General features: G+C 46.2%; 1 protein-coding gene across 1 annotated transcript; it reads right to left on the reverse strand.

Annotated features, from left to right (window-relative positions):
* Positions 1-577: 577 nt before the first annotated feature.
* LOC121002641 lies at positions 578-25,303 on the reverse strand. The gene is made up of 3 exons (XM_040434079.1): positions 25,174-25,303; positions 14,364-14,716; positions 578-847 (listed from the first exon to the last, which is right to left on the reverse strand). Exons 1-3 carry the CDS (start codon positions 25,301-25,303, stop codon positions 578-580), a joined length of 753 nt encoding a protein of 250 aa, XP_040290013.1.
* Positions 25,304-26,096: the final 793 nt, after the last annotated feature.

The following is a 26,096-nucleotide window of genomic DNA, read 5'->3' on the forward strand; positions in this document are numbered from 1 at the left end:
GATGTTATACACCTGTGGTAATGGACTAAATGAAACACCTGAAGTCAATTATTAACATGATGTTATTTCTGATCCTGAACTCCATATAGTGTTAAAGAGGACCTTTCATGCGTTTGTAGTAAGTGAGATAAATATCTGTACCTGCGCAGTCTTTCTCTGTGGGCGCCCACAGAGAATGACTGCGTCTCATCTCCATCGCTCCGATGCTCAGTATTAGCATACTGAGTGTGAAATGTGCGGGAGGCCATAACGGGGCGCAGGAGCGCTATTTTAAAAAAACAGACAGGGTGGCAGCATCATCGGGGGGTACCCCGCAGGTACAGATATTTATCTCACTTACTAAGCTTCATTTTTCAGATAACGAATTTTAAATATTCTGCAAAGACACAGCAATGCATGATAGAATTCTGAATGATTGGATTCACCAATGGGGGGCTCACTGCATATGAGTTTACCATTAAAACTCCAAAATGAACAATGAATTACAATCACAAGCATTTGTTCTGTGCGGAGATCCGCCGCGCACACATCAATCGTGTCTCATATTTCTGCAGAAATGTTATTTATTTCTGGAAGTTTAGGAGTGCGGCAGTAGTTTACATATTAGTGGTTTTATCTTGATGTTCATAAGTAAACAGTTTATACAAAGGAGACAGGTTTTGGCAACAAAACGCCGAATGCGATGCAGACCCAGGGGTCTCCCAGGGCTCCCCTCTGCTCTCCTGGTCAGGTCAGAGGTTGTATCTTGCTCCCTGTCTTGGACAGCTGCAGTTGTCCTCAGATCACCGATGTCTGGATGTTTAGATTTGAAGAGAGAAGCGCCCGGACCCGGCTTGGGCATGGAGCCCTGCAGAAAAACAAAGAGGTCAATTAGAGTATTTACTATCTCATATCTGTCTTCCATGCATCCCCCGTCACACCCTGTAAGGCTTCATAGTGGGCTGGTATCTTGGTTTGTGACTGGTGGAGGGAACATTAGAGTTTTGGGCTGGAGGAGGTGGCATCAGGGTTTTGGACTGATGGAGGTGTCATTGTGGTATAGGGCTGGTGGGTGGGACATTGTGGTTTGGGGCTGGTGGAGGGGACATTGTGGTTTGGGGATGGTGACACCGAGTTTGGGGCTGGTAGAGGAGGCATTGTGGTTTGGGGCTGGTGGCATCAAGGGTTGGCACTGGTGGAGGGAGAATTGTGGTTTGGAAACTGTTGTGGGAGCATCAGGATTCACGGCTGGTGAAGAGGTTATCAGGGTTTTGGGCTGGTGGAGGTGCCATCATGAGTTGGGCCTGTTGGAGAAGTCATCATGGTTTGTTTCTGGTGGAATAGTGGAAAAAGAATAGTTTTGTAAATGTCCAATTGTAAAGCAGCAGATATAGACCCGCTTTTTTACTGAATGGTTTTGGCTTATGGCTACTCTTAAGGGAGTTATCTCAAAGAACCCCTGTATCATGGAAGAGTAGGGAACAGTGAAGCCCGGAGCTCCCTCTCTCCCCAATGTGGCCACGGCACTGCGACGGCAGCAGCACAATGGTTACCATGGCAACTGGGTGCCTTACAAAGGCATCCAGGCTTGCCATGTATCTAAGCCTAGCAGACCCTGAGGGTCTGATCAGGCTTAAATGTCAGTGTGATACTGACAATACAGTTCATTGTAATAGATGATTATTGCAGTGCACTGTATAGCAATCAGAAGTGGAACTTGATAAAAAAAGTGTTAAAAAAAGTAAAATAAATAAATAAAAATAAAATAAATAGCTTTTTCCCATATTTGCTCATTTATATGTAATTGATTAAAAAATTAAAAAGTAAAATAAATTACACATACTAATTGGTATGGTCACATCTGTAATGACCTGATCTATAAAAAGATCATGTTACTAATACCGCCGTAAAAAAAAATAAAAAAAAAATATGGAAATGGCTGCTTTTGTCACCTCAGCTGCCAAAACGGTTGAAAAAAAAGTGATCAAAAAGTTATATGTATCCCAAAATGATACCAATAAAAACTACAGGCCATCCCACAAAAAACAAGCCCCCACACATTTACATTGGTGAAAAAATAAGAATGGAAGTTATGTATATGGCAATTCAAAATATAATTTATTTTTAATACAAAAAGTGATTTTATGCTGCAAAAGTAGTAAAACATAAAAAAAACTATATAAGTTTGGTATTGCCATAACAGTATCGACCCACAGAACAAAGTTATCATATCATATTTACAGCATAAAAATAAATAAAAAAACACTGACAGAATTGCAATTTTTTCACACCTCACCTCCCAAAAACTGATATAACAAGCGATAAAAAAGTCAAACGTATCCGAAAGTGGTACCAATAAAAAAAATCTTGTCTTACAAAAATCAGGCCCTCACATAGCTCAGTCAACAAAAAATAAAAAAGTTGTGGCCCTTAAAAAGATTAGAGCAAATTCCATGTCAGAATATCTAGGTACGGCTCCTTCCCTTCTGAGCCCTGCCATGTCCCCATACAGCAGTTTATGACTGTAAACTGCACAATCAGGGTAATTAATATTGAGGTTTGTTTTGATGTTAACCCTTGCTTTGCTACAGGAAAAATTTATTAAAATGGAAAATCTGCCCAAAAAATTGTAAATTTCACCTCCATTTTCCTTTAATTCCTATGGAACAACTAAAGGGTTAACAAAGTTATAAAAATCTGTTTTGAATAACTGAGATCATTGGGTGGTTTCTACTACATCAGCCCCCTTAAAGTGACTTCATAACTAAATTTTTTCTTTAACCTATTAAGGACTCAGCCCTATTTCACCTTAAGGACTTGGCCATTTTTTGAAAGTGCTGATAACTTATCCATGCCATTCTGAGATAGTTTTTTCGTCACATATTTTACTTCATGACACTGGTAAAATGAAGTAAAAAAAAAACATTTTTATTTATAAAAAAATACCAAATTTACCAATTTTTTTTTAAAAATTGCAAATTTCCAAGTTTCAATTTCTCTACCTCTATAATACATAGAAATACCTCCAAAAATAGTTATTACTTGACATTCCCCATATGTCTACTTCATGTTTGGATAATTTTGGGAATGATATTTTATTTTTTGGGGATGTTACAAGGCTTAGAAGTTTAAAAGCAAATCTTGAAATTTTTCACAAATTCACTTTGCGAGGCTTACATAATAGAAACCACCCAAAAATGACCCCATTCTATAAACTACACCCCTCAAGGTATTCAAAACTGATTTTACAAACTTTGTTAACCCTTTAGGTGTTCCACAAGAATTAATGGAAAATAGAGATACAATTTCAAAATTTCACTTTTTTGGTAGATTTTCCATTTTAATAATTTTTTTCCACTTACAAAGCAAGGGTTAACAGCCAAACCAAACTCAATATTTATGGCCCTGATTCTGTAGTTTACAGAAACACCCCATATGGGGTCATAAACCGCTGTACGGGCACACGGCAGGGCGCAGAATGAAAGGAATGCCATACGGTTTTTGGAAGGCAGGTTTTGCTGGACTGTTTTTTTTGACACCATGTCCCATTTGAAGCCCCCTGATGCACCCCTAGAGTAGAAACTCCATAAAAGTGACCCCATCTAAGAAACTACACCCCTCAAGGTATTAAAAACTGATTTTACAAACGTCGTTAACCCTTTAGGTGTTCCACAAGAATTAATGGAAAATAGAGATACAATTTAAAAATGTCACTTTTTTGGCAGATTTTCCATTTTAATAATTTTTTCCCGGTTACAAAGCAAGGGTTAACAGCCAAACAAAACTCATTATTTATGGCCCTGATTCTGTAGTTTACAGAAACACCCCATATGTGGTTGTAAACCGCTGTACGGGCACACGGCAGAGCGCAGAAGGAAAGGAATGCCATACGATTTTTGTAAGGCAGGTTTTTTACTGGACTGGTTTTTTTGACACCATGTCCCATTTGAAGCCCCCCTGATGCAACCCTAGAGTAGAAACTCCATAAAAGTGACCCCATCTAAGAAACTACACCCCTCAAGGTATTCAAAACAGATTTTACAAACGTCGTTTAGGTGTTCCACAAGAGTTATTGGCAAATGGAGATGAAATTTCAGAATTTAAATTTTTGGGCAAATTTTCCATTTTAATCAATTTTTCCCTGTAACAAAGCAAGGGTTAACAGCCAAACAAAACTCAATATTTATGGCCCTGATTCTGTAGTTTACAGAAACACCCCATATGTGGTCGTAATGCTGTACGGGCACACAGCAGGGCGCAGAAGGAAAGGAATGCCATACGGTTTTTGGAAGGCAGATTTTGCTGGACTGTTTTTTTTGGACACCATGTCCCATTTGAAGCCCCCCTGATGCACCCCTATAGTAGAAACTCCAAAAAAGTGGCCCCATTTTAGAAACTACAGGATAGGGTGGCAGTATTGTTGGTACTAGTTTAAGGTACATATGATTTTTGGTTGCTCTATATTACACTTTTTGTGAGGCAAGATAACAAGAAATAGCACGGTTTTTATTTTTTGTTATTTACAACATTCATCTGACAGGTTAGATCATGTGATATTTTTATAGACCAGGTTGTCACAGATGCGGCGATACCTAATATGTATACATTATTGTTATTTATGTAAGTTTTACACAATGATTTCATTTTTGAAGCAAAAAAAAATCATGTTTTAGTGTTTCCATAGTCTGAGAGCCATAATTTTTTCAGTTTTTGGGCAACTACCTTGGGTAGGGTATGATTTTTGTGGGATGATATGACGGTTTTATTGGAACTATTTTGGGGTGTGTGTGACTTTTTGATCACTTGCTATTACTTTTTGTGATGTAAGGTGACAGAAAATGGTTTATTTAGCACAGTTTTTATTTTAATTTTTTTTACGGTGTCCATCTGAGGGGTTAGGTCATGTGATATTTTTATAGAGCCGGTCGATACGGACGCGGCGATACCTAATATGTACACTTTTTTTAAATTTATTTAAGTTTTACACAATGATTTCATTTTTGAAGCAAAAAAAATCATGTTTTAGTGTCTCTATATTCTGAGAGCCATAATTTTTTCAGTTTTTGGGCGATTATCTTAGGTAGGGTCTAATTTTTTGCGGGACGAGATGACGGTTTGATTGGCACTATTTTGGGGTACATATGACTTTTTGATTGCTTGCTATTAAACTTTTTGTGATGTAAGGTGACAAAAAATTGTTTATTTAGCACAGTTTTTATTTTTTATTTTTTACGGTGTTCATCTGAGAGGTTGGGTCATGTGATTTTTTTTATAGAGCCGGTCGAGACGAACGCGGAGATACCAAATATGTATACTTTTTTTTTTATTTATGTAAGTTTTACACAATAACAGCTTTTTAAAAAAAAAAAAAATGATGTTTTAGTGTCTCCATATTCTGAGCCATAGTTTTTTTTATTTTTTGGGCGATTGTCTCAGGTAGGGGCTAGTTTTTTGCGGGATGAGGTGACGGTTAGATTTGTACTATTTTGGTGGGTAAACGCTTTTTTGATCGCTTGCTGTTGTACTTTTTGTGATGTAAGGTGACAAAAAAATTGTTTATTTAGCACAGTTTTTATTTTTTATTTTTTACGGTGTTCATCTGAGGGGTTAGGTCATGTGATTTGTTTATAGAGCTGGTCGATACGGACACGGTGATACCTAATATGTATACTTTTTTTCCCCCCAATTTTTACCAATTTTTTTTTACTTTATTTGGGGTAAATGACGTTTTTGTTTATTTTTACTTGAAACTTTAATTTTTTGGGGGGGAAAACTTTATTTTTTCAACTTTTTTTCACTTTATTTTTTGTCCCACTTTGGGACTTGAACTTTGGGGGGTATATTCCTTTACAATGCATTCCAATACTTCTGTATTGGAATGCTTTGGCTGTATGAGTAATACTGTGTGTATTAGGCTACTTTCACACCTGCGTTCGGGTGTCCGCTCGTGAGCTCCGTTTGAAGGGTCTCACGAGCGGCCCCGAACGCAGCCGTCCGGCCCTAATGCATTCTCAGTGGAGGCGGATCCGCTCAGAATGCATCAGTCTGGCGGCGTTCAGCCTCCGCTCTGCTCAGCGAGCGGACACCTGAACGCTGCTTGCAGCGTTCGGGTGTCCGCCTGGCCGTGCGGAGGCAAGCGGATCCGTCCAGACTTACAATGTAAGTCAATGGGGACGGATCCGTTTGAAGATGACACAATATGGCTCAATCTTCAAACGGATTCGCCCCCATTGACTTTCAATGTAAAGTCTGGACGGATCCGCTCAGGCTACTTTCACACTTAGAAATTTTTCTAAGTTATAATGCAGACGGATCCGTTCTGAACGGATGCAAACGTCTGAATTATAGGAGCGGATCCGTCTGATGAAACATCAGACGGACCCGCTCCGAACGCTAGTGTGAAAGTAGCCTCACTCATACAGCTTCCGGGGCCTGTGAGATCCAGGGGGCTGGATCTCACAGGCTCTTCACCGGAAGGCAGCGCGATGCATTGCTTAGACATCGCGCTGTCTTCCATGCCATCGGGTCCCCTCCACAGCCGCATGGGGACCTGATGGCACCGCCTGATCGCCGCCGCAACCGCAGGTAAAGCCGCAAACCGCAGGTCTGAATTGACCTGCGGTTTGCGGCGATCGCTGATATGGGGGGTCACATGACCCCCCTTGGCGTTGTGACAGGATGCCCGCTGAATGATTTCAGCGGGCATCCTGTCCCGATTAACCCCCGCCGCGCCGCAATCGCGGTTTAAACCCATGACGTATTGGTACGTCATGGGTCCTTAAGGACTCGGCAAACATGCCGTATCGGTACGTCATGCGTCCCTAAGGGGTTAAAAAGTTGTTTTTGAACATTTTCATCAAAATTTTTAAAAAAATTGGAAAATTCTAAGCTTTCTAACGTCCTAAAAAAAAATAGATATTTACAAAATGATGCCAACATAAAGTGGACGAATGAGAAATTTTTAGTTATAACTATTGTATACAGTATCACTCTCCGTCTTGAAAGCAGAGATATGTTGAAAATTGCAAATTTAAAAAAAAAATGTCTGTAAATTTTGAATTTCTGTTATAAATAAAAGCAAAACATATCAACTTAAATTTTCCACTAACATGGAGGACGATGTGTCACGAGAAAACAGTCTCAGAATGGTTTAAATAAGTAAAAGCATTCCAGATTTATTACCACATAAAGTGACACATATCGGATTTGAAAAATTGGGCTTGGTCTTTGAGGCCAAAACTGTCTGCAGAGGCAAAGGGTTAAATAGCCTTCATCAGGAGGTAACACGGCACAGAGCCTGATTGGTCCAATATCCTAGCTCCCTGATAGGTTGAGCAGCCCCACTGTCAGCCATAGCAACAGAGCAATGCCTTTGCAGCCAGGGCTTACCGCGGGAGAGCAGACAGGTGGGTGCACGATACCCTGGTTTTCACCCTTTAACCCTTATAAAGGGATCAGGCCTTTGCCGCAGGGGAACCACCAGGCCATTATTTCCTGGAGTGGTCCCCGTTCAGTGACAGCTGAGCCAGGTGGGTTAAGAGGCACCGGTGTGTGGCACCAAGTGGACTAGTGGGATCGTAGTCAGTGGACAAGCTGAGGTCCGAAGTTATAACAATCCAGTTAAAAGGGTTATCCGGTAATATATATTGATGACCTATACTCAGGACACTTGGGACCCCCACCAATCAGCTGTTAGAAGAGGCTGGGGGCTCAGTGAGAGCCACAGCCTCTTCCTAGGCCATGTGATGTCACCATATATCAGTCACATGACCTAGTTGCAGCTCAGTCCTATAGAAGTAAATAGGGCTGAACTGCAATACCAAGCACAGCCGTTGTACTATGTACGGTGCTGTACTTGTAAAGCTGCCAGGAGCCGACTGTGCTCACCAGGCATGCTAGGAACCTTTTTGCTCAGGCACCTTCCTATAGGTGAAGGTGCTTTATATCACCCAGGAATAGCAGCCATTTTCTGGGGACAGTATAGGTCACGTGCTGACCCTTTAAGAGCCAATGATAGCATGCATCCTAGGGAACAGATCACAGGAAGCACGAGAAGAGGAGGCTTCCATGGCCAAGAGGAGAAAGTTGCTGGTGGGCATAGACCTCAACCATGGCAGGGCTGCAGAAGTGGTGAGTACTCCTGTGGCCCACCTGCCGGTGGAGAAGAGACACTGGTGGATATGGAATGCTGGCAGAACATAAATCCCTGACCTTAACTCAATGGAAATGCTATAGCCTAATCTTAACCCTATGGAGATGCTGGGACAAGGCCTGAAGACTCCTGACTTTAACCTAATGGAAATGTTATGGCCTGACCTGAAGAGTCCTGGCCTTGACCCTATAGAGATGCTATGATCTAAAGAGTCCTCACCTTAACCCTATAGAGATGCTGTGACCTGAAGAGTCCTGACCTTGACCCTATAGGGATTCTGTTACCTGAAGGGTCCTGACCTTGACCCTATAGAGATGCTATGATTTGAAGAGTCCTGACCTTTACCTTATAGAGATGCTGTGACCTAAAGAGTCCTGACTTTGACCCTCATAGAGATTCTGTGACCTGAAGAGTCCTGACTTTGACCCTATAGAGATTTTGTGACCTGAAAAGTCCTGACCTTGACCCTATAGAGATTCTGTGACCTGAAGAGTCTTCACCTTGACCTTATAGAGATCCTGTGACCTGAAGTGTCCAGACCTGAACCCTATAGAGATGCTGTGCCTGAAGAGTCTTCACCTTGACCTTATAGAGATGCTGTGACCTGAAGAGTCTTCACCTTGACCTTATAGAGATGCTATGACCTAAAGAGGGCTGTGCACACAAGACAAACCAGAAATACTGATGAACTGAAACACACTTGAAGGAAGGAATGGTCTGCAATTCCTCCCAAATCTACAGGAAGCATTTGGTCGATTCGGTCAGTTCGTCAAACTTTCCAAAAGATTTGAAGCGATCCGAATCGCATTAAAAAAACAGCTATTTCCTGGCTGCACAGTACTGAAACAGAACTGTGAGTCAGTATGACATGCAGATGACAGGCGTCACTCTTAGAATCACTTCACACTTCACTTATTTGGTCAGTTACAAGGCCAAAACTGACCAAATAACTCAAGTGTGAACTCACCCTTACAGGTCAATGTTAGCGTCAGGTATAAAGAACCGTGCAGTGGCCCAAGATTCTACTATAGAGTGAAAGAGCGCACTTCTTTTACACCGTCGTCAGCTGATTCCACATAGATGTATACAGAACCTGTTCTTTTAAACGCTTATACAAGTAGAGACCCCAACAGAGTGGAGATGGTGTCAGCAGTAAGTGTGTGGTGACATCACTGATTATTTTGCTCTTCCTCTGATCCGTCAGAACATTAACCCCCCAAAAACAGATCCTGTCTGTGGAGCATCCGCCTTCTCTCGGCCAGCATTTGGTCAGTAATCCATCAGTATTGCTAAAGCTAAAAAAAACTGGAGTGGATCCAAAACAGAGATGACACGTGAATGGAATATTTGCATGTCTTCTGTGTTTTGTACCTACTCCTGCTTTTGGCTACCAAATCATGAGTCAATCCTGATGAAAAATAGGGACCATGTGATACAGGCCTTACGGCTGCTCCACAGACAGGATCTGTTTTGCGTCTAATTTTTCCATCCTTCTGACAGATCAGAAGAAGGGTAAAATAAATGGTGATGTCAACAAGGCCAAAAAGAGAAAATGGCGGCTCTGTCATAGAGTGTGGAGGGTGGGAACAGCATGAGAAGTCCACAGAGTGGCCCAGTGACAGAGTGGTGAGGTGGCAGCAGCATAAGGAGACCACAGAGTGCCCCAGTGACAGAGAGTTGAGGTGGCAGCAGCATGAGGAGACCACAGAGTGTTGGGGTGGCAGCATCATGAGGAGACCACAAAGTGCCCCTGTGACAGAGTGCTGAGGTGGCAGCAGCATGAGCAGACCACAGAGTGTTGGGGTGGCAGCAGCATGAAGAGACGACAGAGTGGCCCAGTGACAGAGTATTAAGATGGCAGCAGCCTGAGGGGACCACAGATTGGCCCAGTGACAGAGTGTTGAGATGGCAGCAGCATGAGAAGACCACAGAGTAGTGAATTGGCAGCAGCATGAGGAGACCACAGAGTGGCCCAGTGACAGAGTGTTGAGGTGGCAGCAGCATGAGGAGAACACAGAGTGGCCCAGTGACCAAGAGGCGAGGTGGTAGCAGCATGAGAAGTCAACAGAGTGGTGAGATAGCAGCAGCATAAGAAGACCACAGAGGGGCCCAGTTAAATAGGGGGGACGTGGGGGGGCGAAAGCCTTGCCAGTACCAGTACAAGATGTTGGGAGTAGTAGGATCATATAGGATCAGGTGTGTGGAATCAGGCGGGTGGCAGAATCAGAATAGTAGCGGAAGCAGGTAGCCAGAAGAAACAGGTCTCTTTTTACAAAGTTTGGGTGTGACACCATGGATGATCTAGTCTGATGATGCATCAGGCACTGGTGTGTGGAAATCCTGGCTGATTAAGTATACATCAGGCCATTTGTGAATTTGCCTCCATTTCCACTGCATGCTGCCACGGTGTGTCTCGGTCATCTGCCTCGTCTTCCTCATCGCCCTGTGGCTAATCCAGTTGCTCCTACTCCTCCTCTTGCAGCGGACCGGACTGCAGGGTAACACGTGAGCTACGGTGAGCCGATGGGGGTAGTAGTAGTTCTTAGTCACGGTTAGCAGAGCCTCCCTGGGTCGGCGTGCAGTGAGGGGGAAGACAGCACTAAATCCTCAGGGGCACTCTCTATTGCAGGGAACACCAGCCAGATGGAAGTTGAGGTGCCCTTGATGATAATGGGTATGCTTAGGCAAATGAAGTTGGTGGAAAGGATGAGGAGTCAATTGTAGTAAACAACAGAACTTTTACTAAATCACTTGTCTTCAGGAAGTCAGTACAGTTCATTAGTACAAACGAATGTAATAGTCCAAATATCAAATAGGCAGTAATCCTTCTATCAAGCTGGGCAGTTGTCAGTTGAGGAGTTTTCCTAATACTGTTACTTTACATGCAAGAAATAGATTGTTTCTGATATAGAATTACACTGGGTCCACTTCTAGAACTCAGGTACTGAATATAATATTTTATTTACTTTATATTGAGCAATCCAATAAGGGTGTTCTCCCTCGTGGTAGGCAAACTCTCTGCTACATTATTTTATGCAGGATGCTCTCCTGAAGTATTCAGGTTCACTATGCCCCGGAAGGCATGTAGTGAAAAAGGATAATTAGGCGCCTTTAATCATCTGGCTGTGTCCAGGTACTGTTAAGTCTCTCTTGGTCACTGGTGCTTGTGAAGTCCATTGGCTACACTCAGCTCTTATCTTCACTAGTCTTTCTCTATACTCAGACATAGACTTACTTGTCTGTGCTGTGCTGCTGTAAATACTGTTTTGATCCTCTCCAGGCTTGATCAGGGCCCAGAGGGTGAAAAGGCAGCTACATTGTGGACAAGGCCTGTTCTGCTCTTCCATACACTTGCTCCTTCTCCTCTCCACTTGAACTAACTCTCTCCTCCTCCAACTTGAACTAACTTTATTAGCACACCCCAAGTTAAATATAAGTGATGCCATCACCATCTAGTGGCGAATAGATGTAATGACACTGCCAGCCTGATATTAGGATAACTGCATAATACCATAATACATTAAATATGACAGCAGCAAAAGTTTAAAGTGCCCACATATAACACATAGTGGGACACTGCACTCTCCTGTCACCTGTGCAGAAAAACCACCCACATATTGGAGCAGTGCCTCCCCTGTGTGACTCCGCTCGCCCAGGCAAACGAGGTGCAGAACAGCGTGGCAGCGCCGTGCCCTGCACATGTGGTATGCTGGAAGGGCACTGTGAATTGTTCCTGCAGTGGAGGCTGAGGAGGCAGAGGCGGACATTGGCGCAGGACCCATAGCTTGAGAATGTGGAGGCAGCAGTGGCGTCACCTGGCCAAGTTGCTGGTGTGGCTGGGCAGGAACCACATTCACCCAGTGGGCTTTAAAAGACATATATTGGCCCTGACCGTAGTTACAGCTCCACACGTCGGCGCTGCCGTGCACTTTAGCAGACACCGACAGGCTCAAGGACTGGCCCACCTTCTCTCCTACATACGTGTGCAGGGCTGGTACTGCCTTTTTCACAAAGAAATTACAGCTTGGGACTCTCCACCTCGGCTCGGCACAAGCCATCAGTTCTCTAAAAAGGTGCAGAGTCCACCACTTGGAAAGGGAGGGACTGCAGCACCAGCAACTTGGCCAGGAGCACGTTCAGCTTCTGCGCCGTTGGATGAGTGTGCGCATACTGCTATCTCTTGGCAATCGCTTCGGTGATCAATTGCTGATGGAATGACTGATGAGGAATAGGAGTGCGAGGAGCATAAACATCAGGACCTGCAGATGATGGGAAGGACAGACAGCTCCTTTCGGCTGAGGTTGTGGAGCCTTGACTGCCTGAAATCGGGTGCGTGCCACTGGGTGATGCAGCTGTTGCTGCGGCAGGCTGGACCACCACATCGGAGCCACAGTTGTCCCAGGCCACTGTATGGTGACGCTGCATATGTTGACACAGCGCCATGGTGCCAACATTGGCAACCTGGCCACGCTTCACCTTCTGCCCACAGATTCTACATATGGCCATGTTCGCCTCCTCTTGCGGCTTGTTGGAAAAACAGCCAGACTGCCGAGTATGGCATTTCCCCTCCAACACTCCTCGCTGACTGACTGCTACCGCTGCCTCTGTGAACCCCTGCACTGCTACTTTCTGGGCTGGTAGGCTCCTGCGGAGTGGGTGGTCTACCCCGGGCACTCCCACTGCTGCCACCCTGCTGGCTCAGCTACTGCCTCACGGTCAAGCTGCCACCCTCTTCTCCTGATGATGAAGCCCCTTCTTCACCCAGCTCCCAAGTGCGATCAGCTACATCATCATCCGCTACTGTCTGCACGTCACTGATGTCCTCCTCAACGGTCTCAGGGCCAGGAGCCTGACCGCTCACAACCCCATCTCCCACGCGACTCTCATCATCACTACTTGCCCGCCTACTGGAGTAAGCGGTGGATGTCTCCTCCACATCTTGGCTGGGCAGTAGCTGCTGACTCTCCTCTAGCAGCTCGTCCTCGCTGAAAAGTGGAGCCGAGCCTACGGCAGATAATACTTCTTGCGCTGAGGGAACAGAAAATGACAGAGGCAGGATCAGGACAGGTGAGGGCACAGGGCCTGCTCCCGGGCCATGCCAAATAAGATTTGTGTCAGAGGAATCCATCAACTCTTGGCTGGGGGTGTCTGATGTCACTTGCGATGAAGTCGAAGACCGAGTCAACCATTCAAGCACCGCTGGGTTGCTGGTCAAGACACGACCGCTAGATGACACTGGGAGCTCAGGTCTCTCGCTGCGACTCCTGCTGCCACCCCCCCTTCTTCTGATGCCTGTGACAGAAACATTTTGCTCATTGCCCGTTCCCTTTGAAGGGCCTGTCACCTGTCTGTCTAACATACTGTAAATTAAAAGAATTAAATCAAAAGTAAATAAATACACATCAAAAATGGCTGTTTCACAATGTAGTCGCACCACAGAACGGCTAATATTAATACACCCTGTAAATGGCTGTATCACACAGAACTTGCACCCCAATCACAAGCAAGGTTTGCTGAAATTACAGAGGTATCATACAGTGCAAACCTAAAAGCAGCAGTATAACAGCAATTTACATCCCCAATTAGTGCAGCAAGGTGTAATAGAATCGCTCCTATTACCCAGGCTGTACACTCTCCTATTGCACCCTGTTCTCCTTTTATAGTGTAGATGATTCCTCCCTATCCTTTCCCTACACCTTGAATAATCTTTCCCTGAACTTGTAAATCGTTTTTCAGCACAATGAAGTCTTTCCTAGCACTGTCCCTAGCACCTGCTGACATCTCTCCCCGCACTAAGTACGCCGGAAAATGGCAGAATCCAAGATGGCTGAGGCTACTTATAGGGCTGTGACATCACAGGGCTGGCTGGCTGCTTATTGGCTGCATGCATGGCATTGTGGGTGATCCCTCGTTCCCAGAGTTCCTTGCTCCATGTCCACACATGTGCAGCAGCCATTTTAGGAAAAGATATTCAAATTCCACTTCCTCAACTTCGATTCGCTCGTCTCTAGATGTGATTGCTGCCAAATTGCATCTACTGGTTATTAAAATGAAGGGTTCACTTTCTTTTTCTCCCTGCTCAGTAATGGACAAGAAGAAGAAGAAGAAGAAGTGTCTATGTGTGATTAGTTACACTGTGTTGTGTATAGTTGAGATTTTGTGGATGCTGGAGATCTGCAACTATGTGTAGACCTAGTGGTGGACGGTGAATGATCCCTCCGCTGTGTCTTACCTCAAGGCGAGGAAGGGGCTGGTGGTTTTGCTCCTGCTCCTCACAAGGCTTCATGTATTCCAGACTGACGTCCTTGCTCTTCTGATCCTGACATTTGACAGGAATTGATGCGGCTCTGACAGGAGACACCAAAATCAGCTGCACCAGGACCAGAGACAGAGATGAGAATCTCCTGCACTTTCTACTCATTGTTCTCTTTCTTCTTGGAGACTCCACCACCTGTTCCTTCAGTTCCAGCAGATGAAGGCTCTGGAGGTGACAATGACTTATAAACAGCACGATGATGACGCTGCTGATGTAAACCACAATTAGAGGGAAAGCCCACAATACCAGATGATAAACATGAAGTTTCCCTATAAATAATTATGTTGTGATTCATAATCATCTTAAGGTGCAGAGCAGATATTGAAACCAGGAGAAAACATCCTGAAAGAAACCTGAAAGACCTGAAGAGAAGACATGTGTCCCACCACTCCCTCTAATAGTCGCACTGCCGCTGATGAATAAGACGCAGCGTATTTTTATTAGTCTGACCTGTAGTAGTTGGTTTTCAGTTACACTTCAGTTTCACTAAGACTGGTCACATTTATTTGCTCATGAGAAAAGTCAGGTCTCTGCACCACTGAAAGAAGATGAGGAAAGGTTCACCAGCCCTAGGGTGAAGTAGGAGTTCTGAGGCACCAGTCGATACCGACTTCGGATATTTGTTTTAAAATGTTTTTTAGTTTAATAATTAAATACTGAAGCTATTCACCAAAGTCTCGCGAGACTTTGGGAATAACTCCCTTCTCCTTATCGGAGGCCAAACATTTTAATGTTGTACAGAGACAGATCTCCATACCGCATTAAACTGACGTTTTGTCCGAATAGACTTCGGATCTAGGTTCTAAAGCTTGATTCGCTCAACACCAAAACCTACAATAATTGGTCGGAAAAAAGTTGCAAAAGCTAGAAAGCTTCTAAAAAATCAAAACATGACTAACATAGCGCAAAAGACTCCAAAAGAAGCTGAAACATAGAAACCGAGAATGTGTCGGCAGATAAGAACCATTTGGCCCATCTAGTCTGCCCAATATACTGAATACTATGGATAGCCCCTGGCCCTATCTTATATGAAGGATGGCCTTATGCCTATCCCATGCATGCTTAAACTCCTTCACTGTGTTTGCAGCTACCACTTCTGCAGGAAGGCTATTCCATGCATCCACTACTCTCTCAGTAAAGTAATACTTCCTGATGTTACTTTTAAACCTTTGCCCCTCTAATTTAAAACTATGTCCTCTTGTAGCAGTTTTTCTTCTTTTAAATCTTCTCTCCTCTTTTACCTTGTTGATTCCCTTTATGTATTTAGCAGTTTCTCTCATCTCCCCTCTGTCTCGTCTTTCTTCCAAGCTATACATGTTAAGGTCCTTTAATATTTCCTGGTAAGTTTTATCCTGCAATCCATGTACCAGTTTAGTAGCTCTTCTCTGAACTCTCTCCAAAGTATCAATATCCTTCTGGAGATATGGTCTCCAGTACTGAGCACAATACTCCAAATGAGGTCTCACTAGTGCTCTGTAGAGCGGCATGAGCGCCTCCCTCTGTCTACTGGTAATGCCTCTCCCTATACACCCAAGCATTCTGCTAGCATTTCCTGCTGCTCTATGACATTGTCTGCCTACCTTTAAGTCTTCTGCAATAATGACCCCTAAATCCCTTTCCTCAGATACTGAGGTTAGGACTGTATCACTGATTTTATATTCTGCTCTTGGGTTTTTACGCCCCAGGTGCATTATCTTGCACTTATCAACATAAAATTTTAGTTGCCAGATTTTTGACCGTTCCTCTAGTTTTCCTAAATCCTTTTCCATTCGGTGTATCCCTCCAGGAACATCAACCATGTTACAAATCTTTGTGTCATCAGCAAAAAGACACACCTTACCATCGAGGCCTTCTGCAATTTTGCTGATAAAGATATTAAACAATATGGGTCCCAGAACAGATCCCTGAGGTACCCCACTGGTAACAAGACCTTTGTCTGAATATACTCCATTGACTACAACCCTCTGTTGTCTGTCCCTCAGCCACTGCCTAATCCATTTAACAATATGGGAGTCCAAGCCCTAAGACTGCAATTTAATGATAAGCCTTCTATGTGGGACAGTATCAAAAGCCTTACTGAAGTCTAGATAAGCGAGGTCTACTGCACCTCCGCCATCTATTATTTTAGTCACCCAATCAAAAAAATCAATAAGATTAGTTTGACATGATGTAAACCCAGGCTGTTTTTCATCTTTCAATCCATGGGGATTTTAGATGTTCCACAATCCTCTCCTTAAGAATGGTTTCCATTAATTTCCCCACTATTGATGTCAGACTTACTGGCCTATAGTTGCTCGAGTCCTCCCTACTACCTTTCTTGTGAATGGGCACAACATTTGCTAATTTCCAATCTTCTGGGACGACTCCTGTTACCAGTGAATGGTGGAATTCAGCATTCTTTAGACTACAAACAGACACCATACTAAATGTGCCCCATTGGGCTCTTCTCTTCTGGGCAGAGGAATTCCTAAGTGGCTGTGTGAATAAAATCCTACAGAGCAGAGTCACTGTGTACATACATTACTTATCCAGTACTGATCCTGAGTTACAGCCTGTATTATTGTCACGGCGGACGTGCATTCAGTATAAACGATAACACACCATCCAGGCTCTGGACGAGAGACAGGGGAAGGGTCACCTCCTAGTAAATCCCTGACCTCTTTCCCTGCACTGCTTAGCCCACAGGCAGACCTTAAAGGTAGGTGTGCTGTGTCCACCAGCCTGGACTAACAAAACCCTGAACTCCCTGAGATGGTGAAGTGGGGAGAAAGGAGCAGCCTGCTCGCACAGAACCTGGATGGGCTAGATGACACAAACAACCAAACTAGAAATGCCACTTATCTCTGAGAGCAGGAACAGACAGCCAACCTTTCCTCCAAACTTCCCAGACCAAAATGAACAGTATAATCCGCTCAGAGCACTTAGCTGGAGGCCATTTAAACTAATGACTCCACCCAGTGCACCTGATGAGAGGCGGATCAAGCACGACACCAAAACAAATACTAAACTCGTGCTGCTATCCTGGCCAACCTCCGCACATCGTCAGAGTGAGGCATGATAGTACCCCCCCTTCTACGGGTGACCTCCGGACACCCTGGACCAACCTTATCCGGATGGGACCTATGAAAGGCCCTCACCAGTCGGCTGGCGTTGACATTTGACGCCGGAACCCACATCCTCTCCTCAGGACCGTATATCCTCCAGTGCACCAGGTACTGGAGGGAACCCCGCAGAACTCTTGAGTCGAGAATCCTGGAGATCTCGAACTCCAAGTTTCCCTCGACTAGAACAGGAGGAGGAGGCAATGGCGATGGTACCACCGGTTTAACATATTTTTTTAGTAAAGACTTGTGGAAGACATGTCCAAGTCTGCGGCAGATCCAGCCGAAACGCTACAGGATTGATCACCGCAGAAATTTTATACGGACCAACAAATCTTGGACCCAGTTTCCAAGATGGCACTCTCAACCTGATATTCTTAGTGGACAGCCACACCAGATCACCTACACACAGGTCCTGACCAGTCACACGTCTCCTGTCAGCCATTCGTTTATACCTCTCACCCATCCTCTCCAAATTCCCTTGAATCCTCCGCCAGATAGAGGACAAGGCAGAAGAGAATCTCTCCTCCTCTGGCATCCCGGAGGAACCAGACCCAGAAAAGGTACCAAACTGAGGATGGAAACCGTATGCGCCAAAAAATGGCGACTTACCCGTGGACTCCTGCCTACGGTTATTCAATGCAAATTCTGCTAAGGACAAGAATGAGGACCAGTCCTCCTGATTCTCAGCCACAAAGCACCTCAAGTAGGTCTCCAGGTTTTGATTGGTACGCGACCATTCGACTGTGGATGAAAAGCCGACGAGAAAGAAAGTTGAATACCAAGCCGAGAGCAGAACGCCCTCCAAAACCTGGAGACAAACTGCGTGCCCCTATCAGAGACCACATCCGAAGGAATACCGTGCAATTTCACAATATTTTCCACAAAAATCTGCGCAAGAGTCTTAGCATTAGGCAGACTCGTTAGTGGTATAAAGTGAGCCATCTTACTGAAATGGTCGACTACCACCAAAATCACTGTTCTCCCGGAGGAACTCGGCAGGTCCGTAATAAAGTCCATGGACAAATGCGTCCAAGGACGAGATGGAATAGACAATGGAAGAAGTGAACCAGGCGGTCGAGTATGAGCAACCTTTGACCGAGCGCAGGTTTCACAAGCTGTCACGTAATTCTCAATACTCTTACGTAACCCTGGCCACCAGAACTTCCGGGAAACCAGATCACAGGTGGACTTACCACCAGGATGTCCAGCGAGAACAGTATTGTGATGTTCCTTGAACACCTTGTATCGTAGGCCCTCAGGAACAAACAACCTCCCTGGGGGACACGAACCAGGAGCCTCCTCCTGAGCTCCCAACACCTCCATCTACAATTCAGGGTACAGAGCGGAGACCACCACCCCATCCGCCAAAATCGGCGCTGGATCTTCAGAATCACCTCCCCCAGGGAAGCTGCGAGACAAGGCATCTGCCTTGACGTTCTTGACCCCTGGGAGAAAGGTAACCACGAAATTGAACCTGTTAAAAAACAATGACCATCTGGCCTGTCTAGGGTTAAGAGCGCTTGGCAGATTGCAGGTAAGCCAAATTCTTATGGTCTGTATACACAGTAACGGGGTGAGACGCCCCCTCTAACCAGTGACGCCATTCCTCAAAGGCCAACTTGATAGCCAACAACTCCCTATCTCCAACATCATAATTCCTCTCGGCGACCGAGAGCTTCCTGGAGAAGAAGGCACACGGAACCCACTTGCCAGGAGAAGGACCCTGTGAAAGGACCACCCCAACCTCCACCTCTGATGCATCAACCTCCACCACGAATGGCTGAGATACATCCGGCTGCACCAGAATGGGAGCAGACACAAAACGCTCCTTAATAGACGAAAAGGCCTGCAATGCCTCATCCGACCAGACAGAGACATCAGCGCCCTTCTTGGTCATATCAGTAAGAGGTTTGACTAGAGTGGAATAATTCAAAATAAATTTTCTATAATAATTAGTAAACCCCAAGAATCGCATCAAAGCTTTCTGATTCTCCGGTCGGTCCCACTCCAGAACCGCCCGGACCTTTTCAGGGTCCATACGAAAACCGGAATCAGAAAGCATGTATCCCAAAAATGGAAGCTCTTGCACCGCAAACAAACATTTCTCCAATTTGGCATATAACTTATTCTCCCGAAGGATCGTCAAAACCTGTCTCACATGATCCTGATGGGTCTTCAGATCAGGAAAATAAATTAAAATGTCATCTAGGTAGACTACTACGAACCACCCCACCAAGTGATGAAAAATATCATTAACGAATCGCTGAAATACCGCTGGCGCATTCGTCAACCCACAAGGCATCACCAGGTTCTCAAAATGACCCTCGTGCGTATTGAAGGCCGTTTTCCACTCATCCCCCTCCTTGATCCTGATCAGATTGTATGCTCCTCTCAAATCCAACTTGGAGAACACCTTGGCTCCAACAATCTGATCAAAAAGATCAGAGATCAAAGGCAGGGGATATGGATCCCGGACTGTAATACGGTTCAGCTCCCGGAAATCCAAACACGGTCTCAGTGATCCATCTTTCTTCTTCACGAAGAACAAACCTACTGACACTGGAGACTTAGATGGTCTAATATGACCCTTTGCCAAACTCTCGGCGACATACTTTCGCATGACCTTTCTTTCGGGTTGAGAGAGGTTGTAAAGCCGAGACTTAGGCAATTTAGCCCCCGGAATGAGATTCACTGGGCAATCATAGTCACGATGAGGGGGCAATTCCTGAGCCCCACCCTCCGAAAAAACATCCGAAAAATCAGAGAGATACTGAGGCAAGGCCGAAATGGACACTTCAGAAATAGATGTGACAAGACAATTATCCGAACAAAACTTGCTCCAACCAATGATTTGTCTCGCTTGCCAGTCTATAATTGGGTTATGTCTAGACAACCATGGCAACCCCAAAACTATTGGAGCTGGCAAATCCTTCATAACAAAACAAGAAATAATCTCAGCATGTGACTCACCCACCCTTAAATGAATACCATGAACAATGTGAGTAAGGCTCCTTTGAGAAAGAGGGGAAGAATCAATTGCAAAAACACGAATCTCGTTCTCTAACGTGCAAGTACTTAGTCCCAGGCCCTGAAGAAACAGAAAGTCAATTAAATTTACCCCAGCACCACAATCAAGAAAAACATCAACAGACACATTTCTAGACTCTAGCGCCACCATAGCTGAAAGGAGAAAATGAGAACTGCAGGGAACTTGCATACCAGTCTGCTCCACCACTCCATTCATACTACCAAGTGTGAGGGGAGGTTTTTTTTCTTTTTTTCTTTTTCTCTTCCCCCTGTGGTTTAACATAAGGACAAGAAAAAACAAAATGACCCCTCTTCCCGCAATAGAAACATAGATTGTGCACTTTTCGAAAGTCTCTGCTATCCGAATGGGAAGATATCTGACCAAACTGCATGAGTTCCTCCCCTACCCCAGAGTAACAAGCAATATCACCCTGGTCAGCTGGTGAAATAAAACCACACGCGGGAGGAATCCTCTGCACGGAGGGACCCTTACACCTCTCTCTGATACGTCTATCCAAACGTATAGCCAAAGACATTGCGTTCTCCAAAGTATCTGGGTATTCATGAAAAGCCAGGGCATCTTTCAACCCTTCAGATAACCCCTGACAAAACTGACTACGTAACGCGGGGTCGTTCCACCCCGACTCAGTAGCCCACCTCCTAAACTCTGTGCAGTAAACCTCAGCAGTATGTTTACCCTGTAGTAAGTTACGTAATTTTGATTCAGCCATCGAAACTCGATCTGGGTCATCGTAAATCAATCCCAGGGCTTTAAAAAATTCCTCCACCGACCGGAGGGCCAGAGAACCGGGCGGCAGAGAAAAAGCCCAGGATTGCGCGTCCCCTTTAAGCAAAGACATGATGATACCCACCCTCTGATCCTCATTACCTGATGAAAAACGGCACAATCGAAAGTACAAATTACATGACTCTTTGAAACTGAAAAAATCATCAGTACCCCCTGCAAATTTTTCAGGAAGAGCGACTTTAGGCTCCCAAACAATTTGACCTGTACCTGATGCCAGCACTCTCTGACACTGTGTGACCGTACTACGCAGATCCGCAACCTCTAGGGATAAACCCTGCATGCGGTCAACCAGTGCCTCAATTGACGCCATCACAAAAGCGCTGAGCAATGGCAGTCACAGTATGGCGGATTATAATGTCACGGCGGGCGTGCACTTTAAACGATAATACACCAACCAGGCTCTGGACGAGAGACAGGGGAAGGGTCACCTCCTAGTAAATCCCTGACCTCTTTCCCTGCACTGCTCAGCCCACAGGCAGACCTTAAAGGTAGGTTTGCTGTGTCCACCAGCCTGGACTAACAAAACCCTGAACTCACTGAGATGGTGGTGGGGAGAAAGGAGCAGCCTGCTCGCACAGAACCTGGATGGGCTAGATGACACAAACAACCAAACTAGAAATGCCACTTATCTCTGAGAGCAGGAACAGACAGCCAACCTTCCCTCCAAACTTCCCAGACCAAAATGAACAGTGTAATCCGCTCAGAGCACTAAGCTGGAGGCCATTTAAACTAATGACTCCACCCAGTGCACCTTATGAGAGGCGGATCCAGCACGACACCAAAACAAATACTAAACTCGTGCTGCTATCCTGGCCGACCTCCGCACATCGTCAGAGTGGGGCATGACAATTATGCTCCAGAGCTGCACTCACTATTCTGCTGGTGCAGTCACTGTGTACATACATTACTTATCCTGTACTGATCCTGAGTTACATCCTGTATTATACCCCAGAGCTGCACTCACTATTCTGCTGGTGCAGTCACTGTGTACATACATTACTTATCCTGTACTGATCCTGAGTTACATACTGTATTATACTCCAGAGCTGCACTCACTATTCTGCTGGTGCAGTCACTGTGTACATACATGACGAGGGTATTGGTTATCCGCGTTCGCCTCTTCCATTTTCCTTCATATCCTTCTTTTACCCCTTTACCACCATTACACCTCCCCGCCACAGAGCCCCAATCCCAATAACAACTCGGACCACCAACTGGAAATGTAACATAACATAACATAATACTGTAAACCCCAATGGGGGAAGGTCCTTGAAGCCCCAAAAACATCGAGCTGTCGAACCGGAGTGAGCCATTCTTGCCTCCAGCCGTAACGCCCAGCTCAAAGGCACCACCGAATGACCCCCCCTCGATTCACCACAACCACTTGGTCCACCTGGGAGTTCAGCCCCCACCATGGGGCCCCCCCAGTTGTCCTCAGATTCCACCGTGCCCAACTCCAAGGACCCCCCCCACCGCCACAAGGCGCCGTGACAAAACCAATCCCCACAAATCTCCCAATACCACAACCCCAATCCCTTCGACTCCAAAACCAGAAAAAAGGGGAAGGGTGGGTGGGAGCTTTTTCTCTTTCCCAAAATTGCCCCGTCCTTCCTCTTCCCTGCCTATTTAACCCCTTAACTCCACCCCCTCACTCAACCTAACCTATCCTAACCTTTCTCCCTGCCATAGCTCCCTCCCTCTCCCCTAGCCCGACCACTCCCCCCCCCCCAGCTCACTAAACCAAACCCCCGTCATGGGGGCCTCCCCTAAAGGGGGCTCCGCCCCCTCTCAGTCCGGCCATTGCTTTACTTATCCAGTACTGATCCTGAGTTACACCCTGTATTATACCCCAGAGCTGCACTCACTATTCTGCTGGTGCAGTCACTGTGTACATACATTACTTATCCAGTACCAGGGGCGTACATAGAAATCACCGGGCCCCATAGCAAGAATATGAATTGGGCCCCCTAACTCCGCCCACTACCCACCCCTGGCCCATCTCACCTCCTGTCCTGGCTCCTCCCATGCCACACCCCCATTTTTTCATAACTTCTGTTACCCCAAACGGTTGCAGTACGCCACTGCCCAAACCCCTTTAACTCCTTGCTGCTGATGCTGAGTGTGCACATAGCCACCAATCATATCCCCCCCCTAAAGGTGACTGATGTGTTGGTTGGGGGTGGGGGGTTGGGGGAATATGATTGGTGGCTATGGAATATGATTGGTGGCTATGTGCACACTCAGAATCAGCAGCAAGGAGTTAGAGGGGTTATCCAACCCCTAATGCCCCCCAAAATGCCCAGGGAAGGGGGAAGGAAGGAGTAGGTGTAGGAGGAAAGCACCCTGTCCTCTATGAGCCTCCCCCCGAGTCCTCTATGAGCCCCCTAAACCCCTAATGCCCCTCAAAATTCTCAGGACAGTGTGCTTTCCTCCCCCTACTGGGCATTTTGGGGGGCATTAGGGGTTGTGGGGGCTCATAGAGGACTCAGGGGGAGACTCATAGAGACCAGTGTGCTTTCCTACTACTCTTTTCCTACCCCCCTCTGGCATTTTGGGGGGCATTGGGCCCGGTTAGGGAGGCTCATAGTGGACCTGGGGGGGGAGGGATGTGGGGGAGTCTCATAGGGGCCAGTGTGCTTTCCTCCTACTCCCTCCTCCCGGGCATTTTGGGGGAGCATTAGGGGTTGGGGCTCATAGAGGACTCGGGGGGGGGGGGGGAGGCTCATAGAGGACAGTGTAGGAGAAAAAGCGTGTCCCCCTCCCTCCCTATGAGTCCTCTCTTGCTGCATGCTCAATTCGAAGTTATACATGAACTACTGAACCACACCAACCAGCGATATAGACCTTGGTGACCGTGTCACTCTGTCTGTCCCGTCAGCAGCGGTCCTCCACTGGCCTGTGCTGTGCCTGTCGGCTGTTGGTGAGTGGCGACGTTACCCTCCGGGTCGGAGTCTGGGTGGAGCATGCCTGTGCCAGCAATACACTGGCCAATCAGCAGATGCCTCTTTCTGCTGACTTGCGCTGATTGTCCAGTGTTACGTGCAGCAAGCCCTTGACTGGATGGATCCGCAGGTCAGACAGAAACTGGGCTGGGAGCGGGGTAGACGGTCGCTGGATGCTGAATGAACACAAGTGCACCGCTGCGCCACATATTAACTTTTTCCCCCCACAGTAAACGGAATGGGCGGGGCCAAACAGAGTGGGCGGGGCCTTTCCTGCGCACCGGGCCCCCCAGTGCCGCAGGCCCCATAGCAACGGCGTGGTCTGCCTATATTGGCGGTACGCCACTATCCAGTACTGATCCTGAGTTTTACAGCAAGACACGGAGGCTCCTATTGCTATCTCCTTCTTTACTTTTCCACCAATAGCAGCAAAGAAGACATTTACATAATCATAACAATAAAGGCCCCTCCCCTGACAGATCCTATAATAAGCAGTGTCCTCTTCTGTATCTTCCTCTTTCTTTGCTGCTTCCACCAAGATAAGTAACATCTATTTCAGTGTATTTTTGTTGCATGATTGCTGTGATTTAAGGGTTAAGCTCTGAGCTTCTGCTTGCTCAGACTGCTGTATGTCAGACTGTGTCTCTTAACTGAGTTTATTCCCCTTATATATATTTGTATATTGTTTCTAGGCCTTCATATCTTACGGATTCATTCTAGGCCCCTTCCCTTGCTTGGGGGTTCTCCCCCCCCTTTTTCTTATTGTTACCCGATTTGTTTTTCCCTATATTATTTTCCGTTTGCGATTTTGGGCTTCCGATTCCCACCCATATTCTGTCAGTTACCTGCGGCCTGCTCCGGCGTCCGGAGGTGTTCCTCCACTCTTTCCTCTCTTCTCCTTGGTGCTCCGTTCACCATCTCTCTCCGGCGCCGGCTCTGCTTATTTCCCGCGGGTCGCGCGATCTCGGCGGCCATTTTGGGAGCTCCCGCGCGTGTTCTCGCGGGATTTCGGCACTGCCTCTACACCGGACGGTTTCGGCTCCATCTCTGCGGCTCCTGGGGTGATTAACCCCTCGTTTTGGTTAGTTGGGGGGTTGTTAGGCTAGCACTTGCCATTTTAGCTCCCCCTTAGGTTACCTGCAGCTGTAGACCTGATTTATTATTATCATTATTATCTGAATAGACCAAGCATGTCATCCGACCGATCCCCATCTGGGCCTACCCCCCCTCCATCTGGGGAGCCCAGAAGGTCTGAGATGAATGCACAGGCCCTGGAGTTGCAGCGCTCAGTATCTAGCGCAATAATTGAAGCCATGGGATCCATGTCGTCCATGATTTCCCAGACCATCTCCCAGGCTTTGTCTGCCCATGCCCCTGGCCCCTCTAGTCTGGCGCCTGCTATACCTCATCCGCAGCCTGCCGTTTATGATACTCCTAATATACAGGAGAACCTGACTGGTGTGATTTCAGCTACCCTTGATAGCGTGCATAGATCACGCAAAAGAGCCTTACCGCGCCAGGCAGAAAGGGCGCGCACGTGGAAATGTGCTAGAGCACAAACTAGCGATGTGGAATCAGAATTGGATTCTGATACGGAGGCTAATGCGGAGGCGAGCTGCCATTCCGAGGAGGAGATGGAATATGATATTCCAGGCACTACTGGCCCTATGCCTTCCACCTCTGGGTCTATGGGTCCTGCCTCCATCGCCCCTAATGCGGCATCTACCCTGGTGGATCCCTCTGGGGCCCCATTGTTCGACCCTGATGC

This window comes from Bufo bufo, chromosome 5 (assembly GCF_905171765.1).
Source record: "Bufo bufo chromosome 5, aBufBuf1.1, whole genome shotgun sequence".
NCBI classification, from domain to species: Eukaryota; Metazoa; Chordata; class Amphibia; order Anura; family Bufonidae; genus Bufo; species Bufo bufo.

What these genes read in the sequence shown, in the direction of transcription:
- LOC121002641 (XM_040434079.1), bottom strand. Translation starts at nt 25,303, where the DNA reads ATGGCCGCCGAGATCGCGCGACCCGCGGGAAATAAGCAGAGCCGGCGC. An exon ending in GACGCCGGAGCAGGCCGCAG is followed by an intron (nt 14,717 to 25,173) that starts GTAACTGACAGA and finishes AATTATTTATAG; the next exon opens with GGAAACTTCATGTTTATCAT. An exon ending in AGCCCCTTCCTCGCCTTGAG is followed by an intron (nt 848 to 14,363) that starts GTAAGACACAGC and finishes GTTTTTCTGCAG; the next exon opens with GGCTCCATGCCCAAGCCGGG.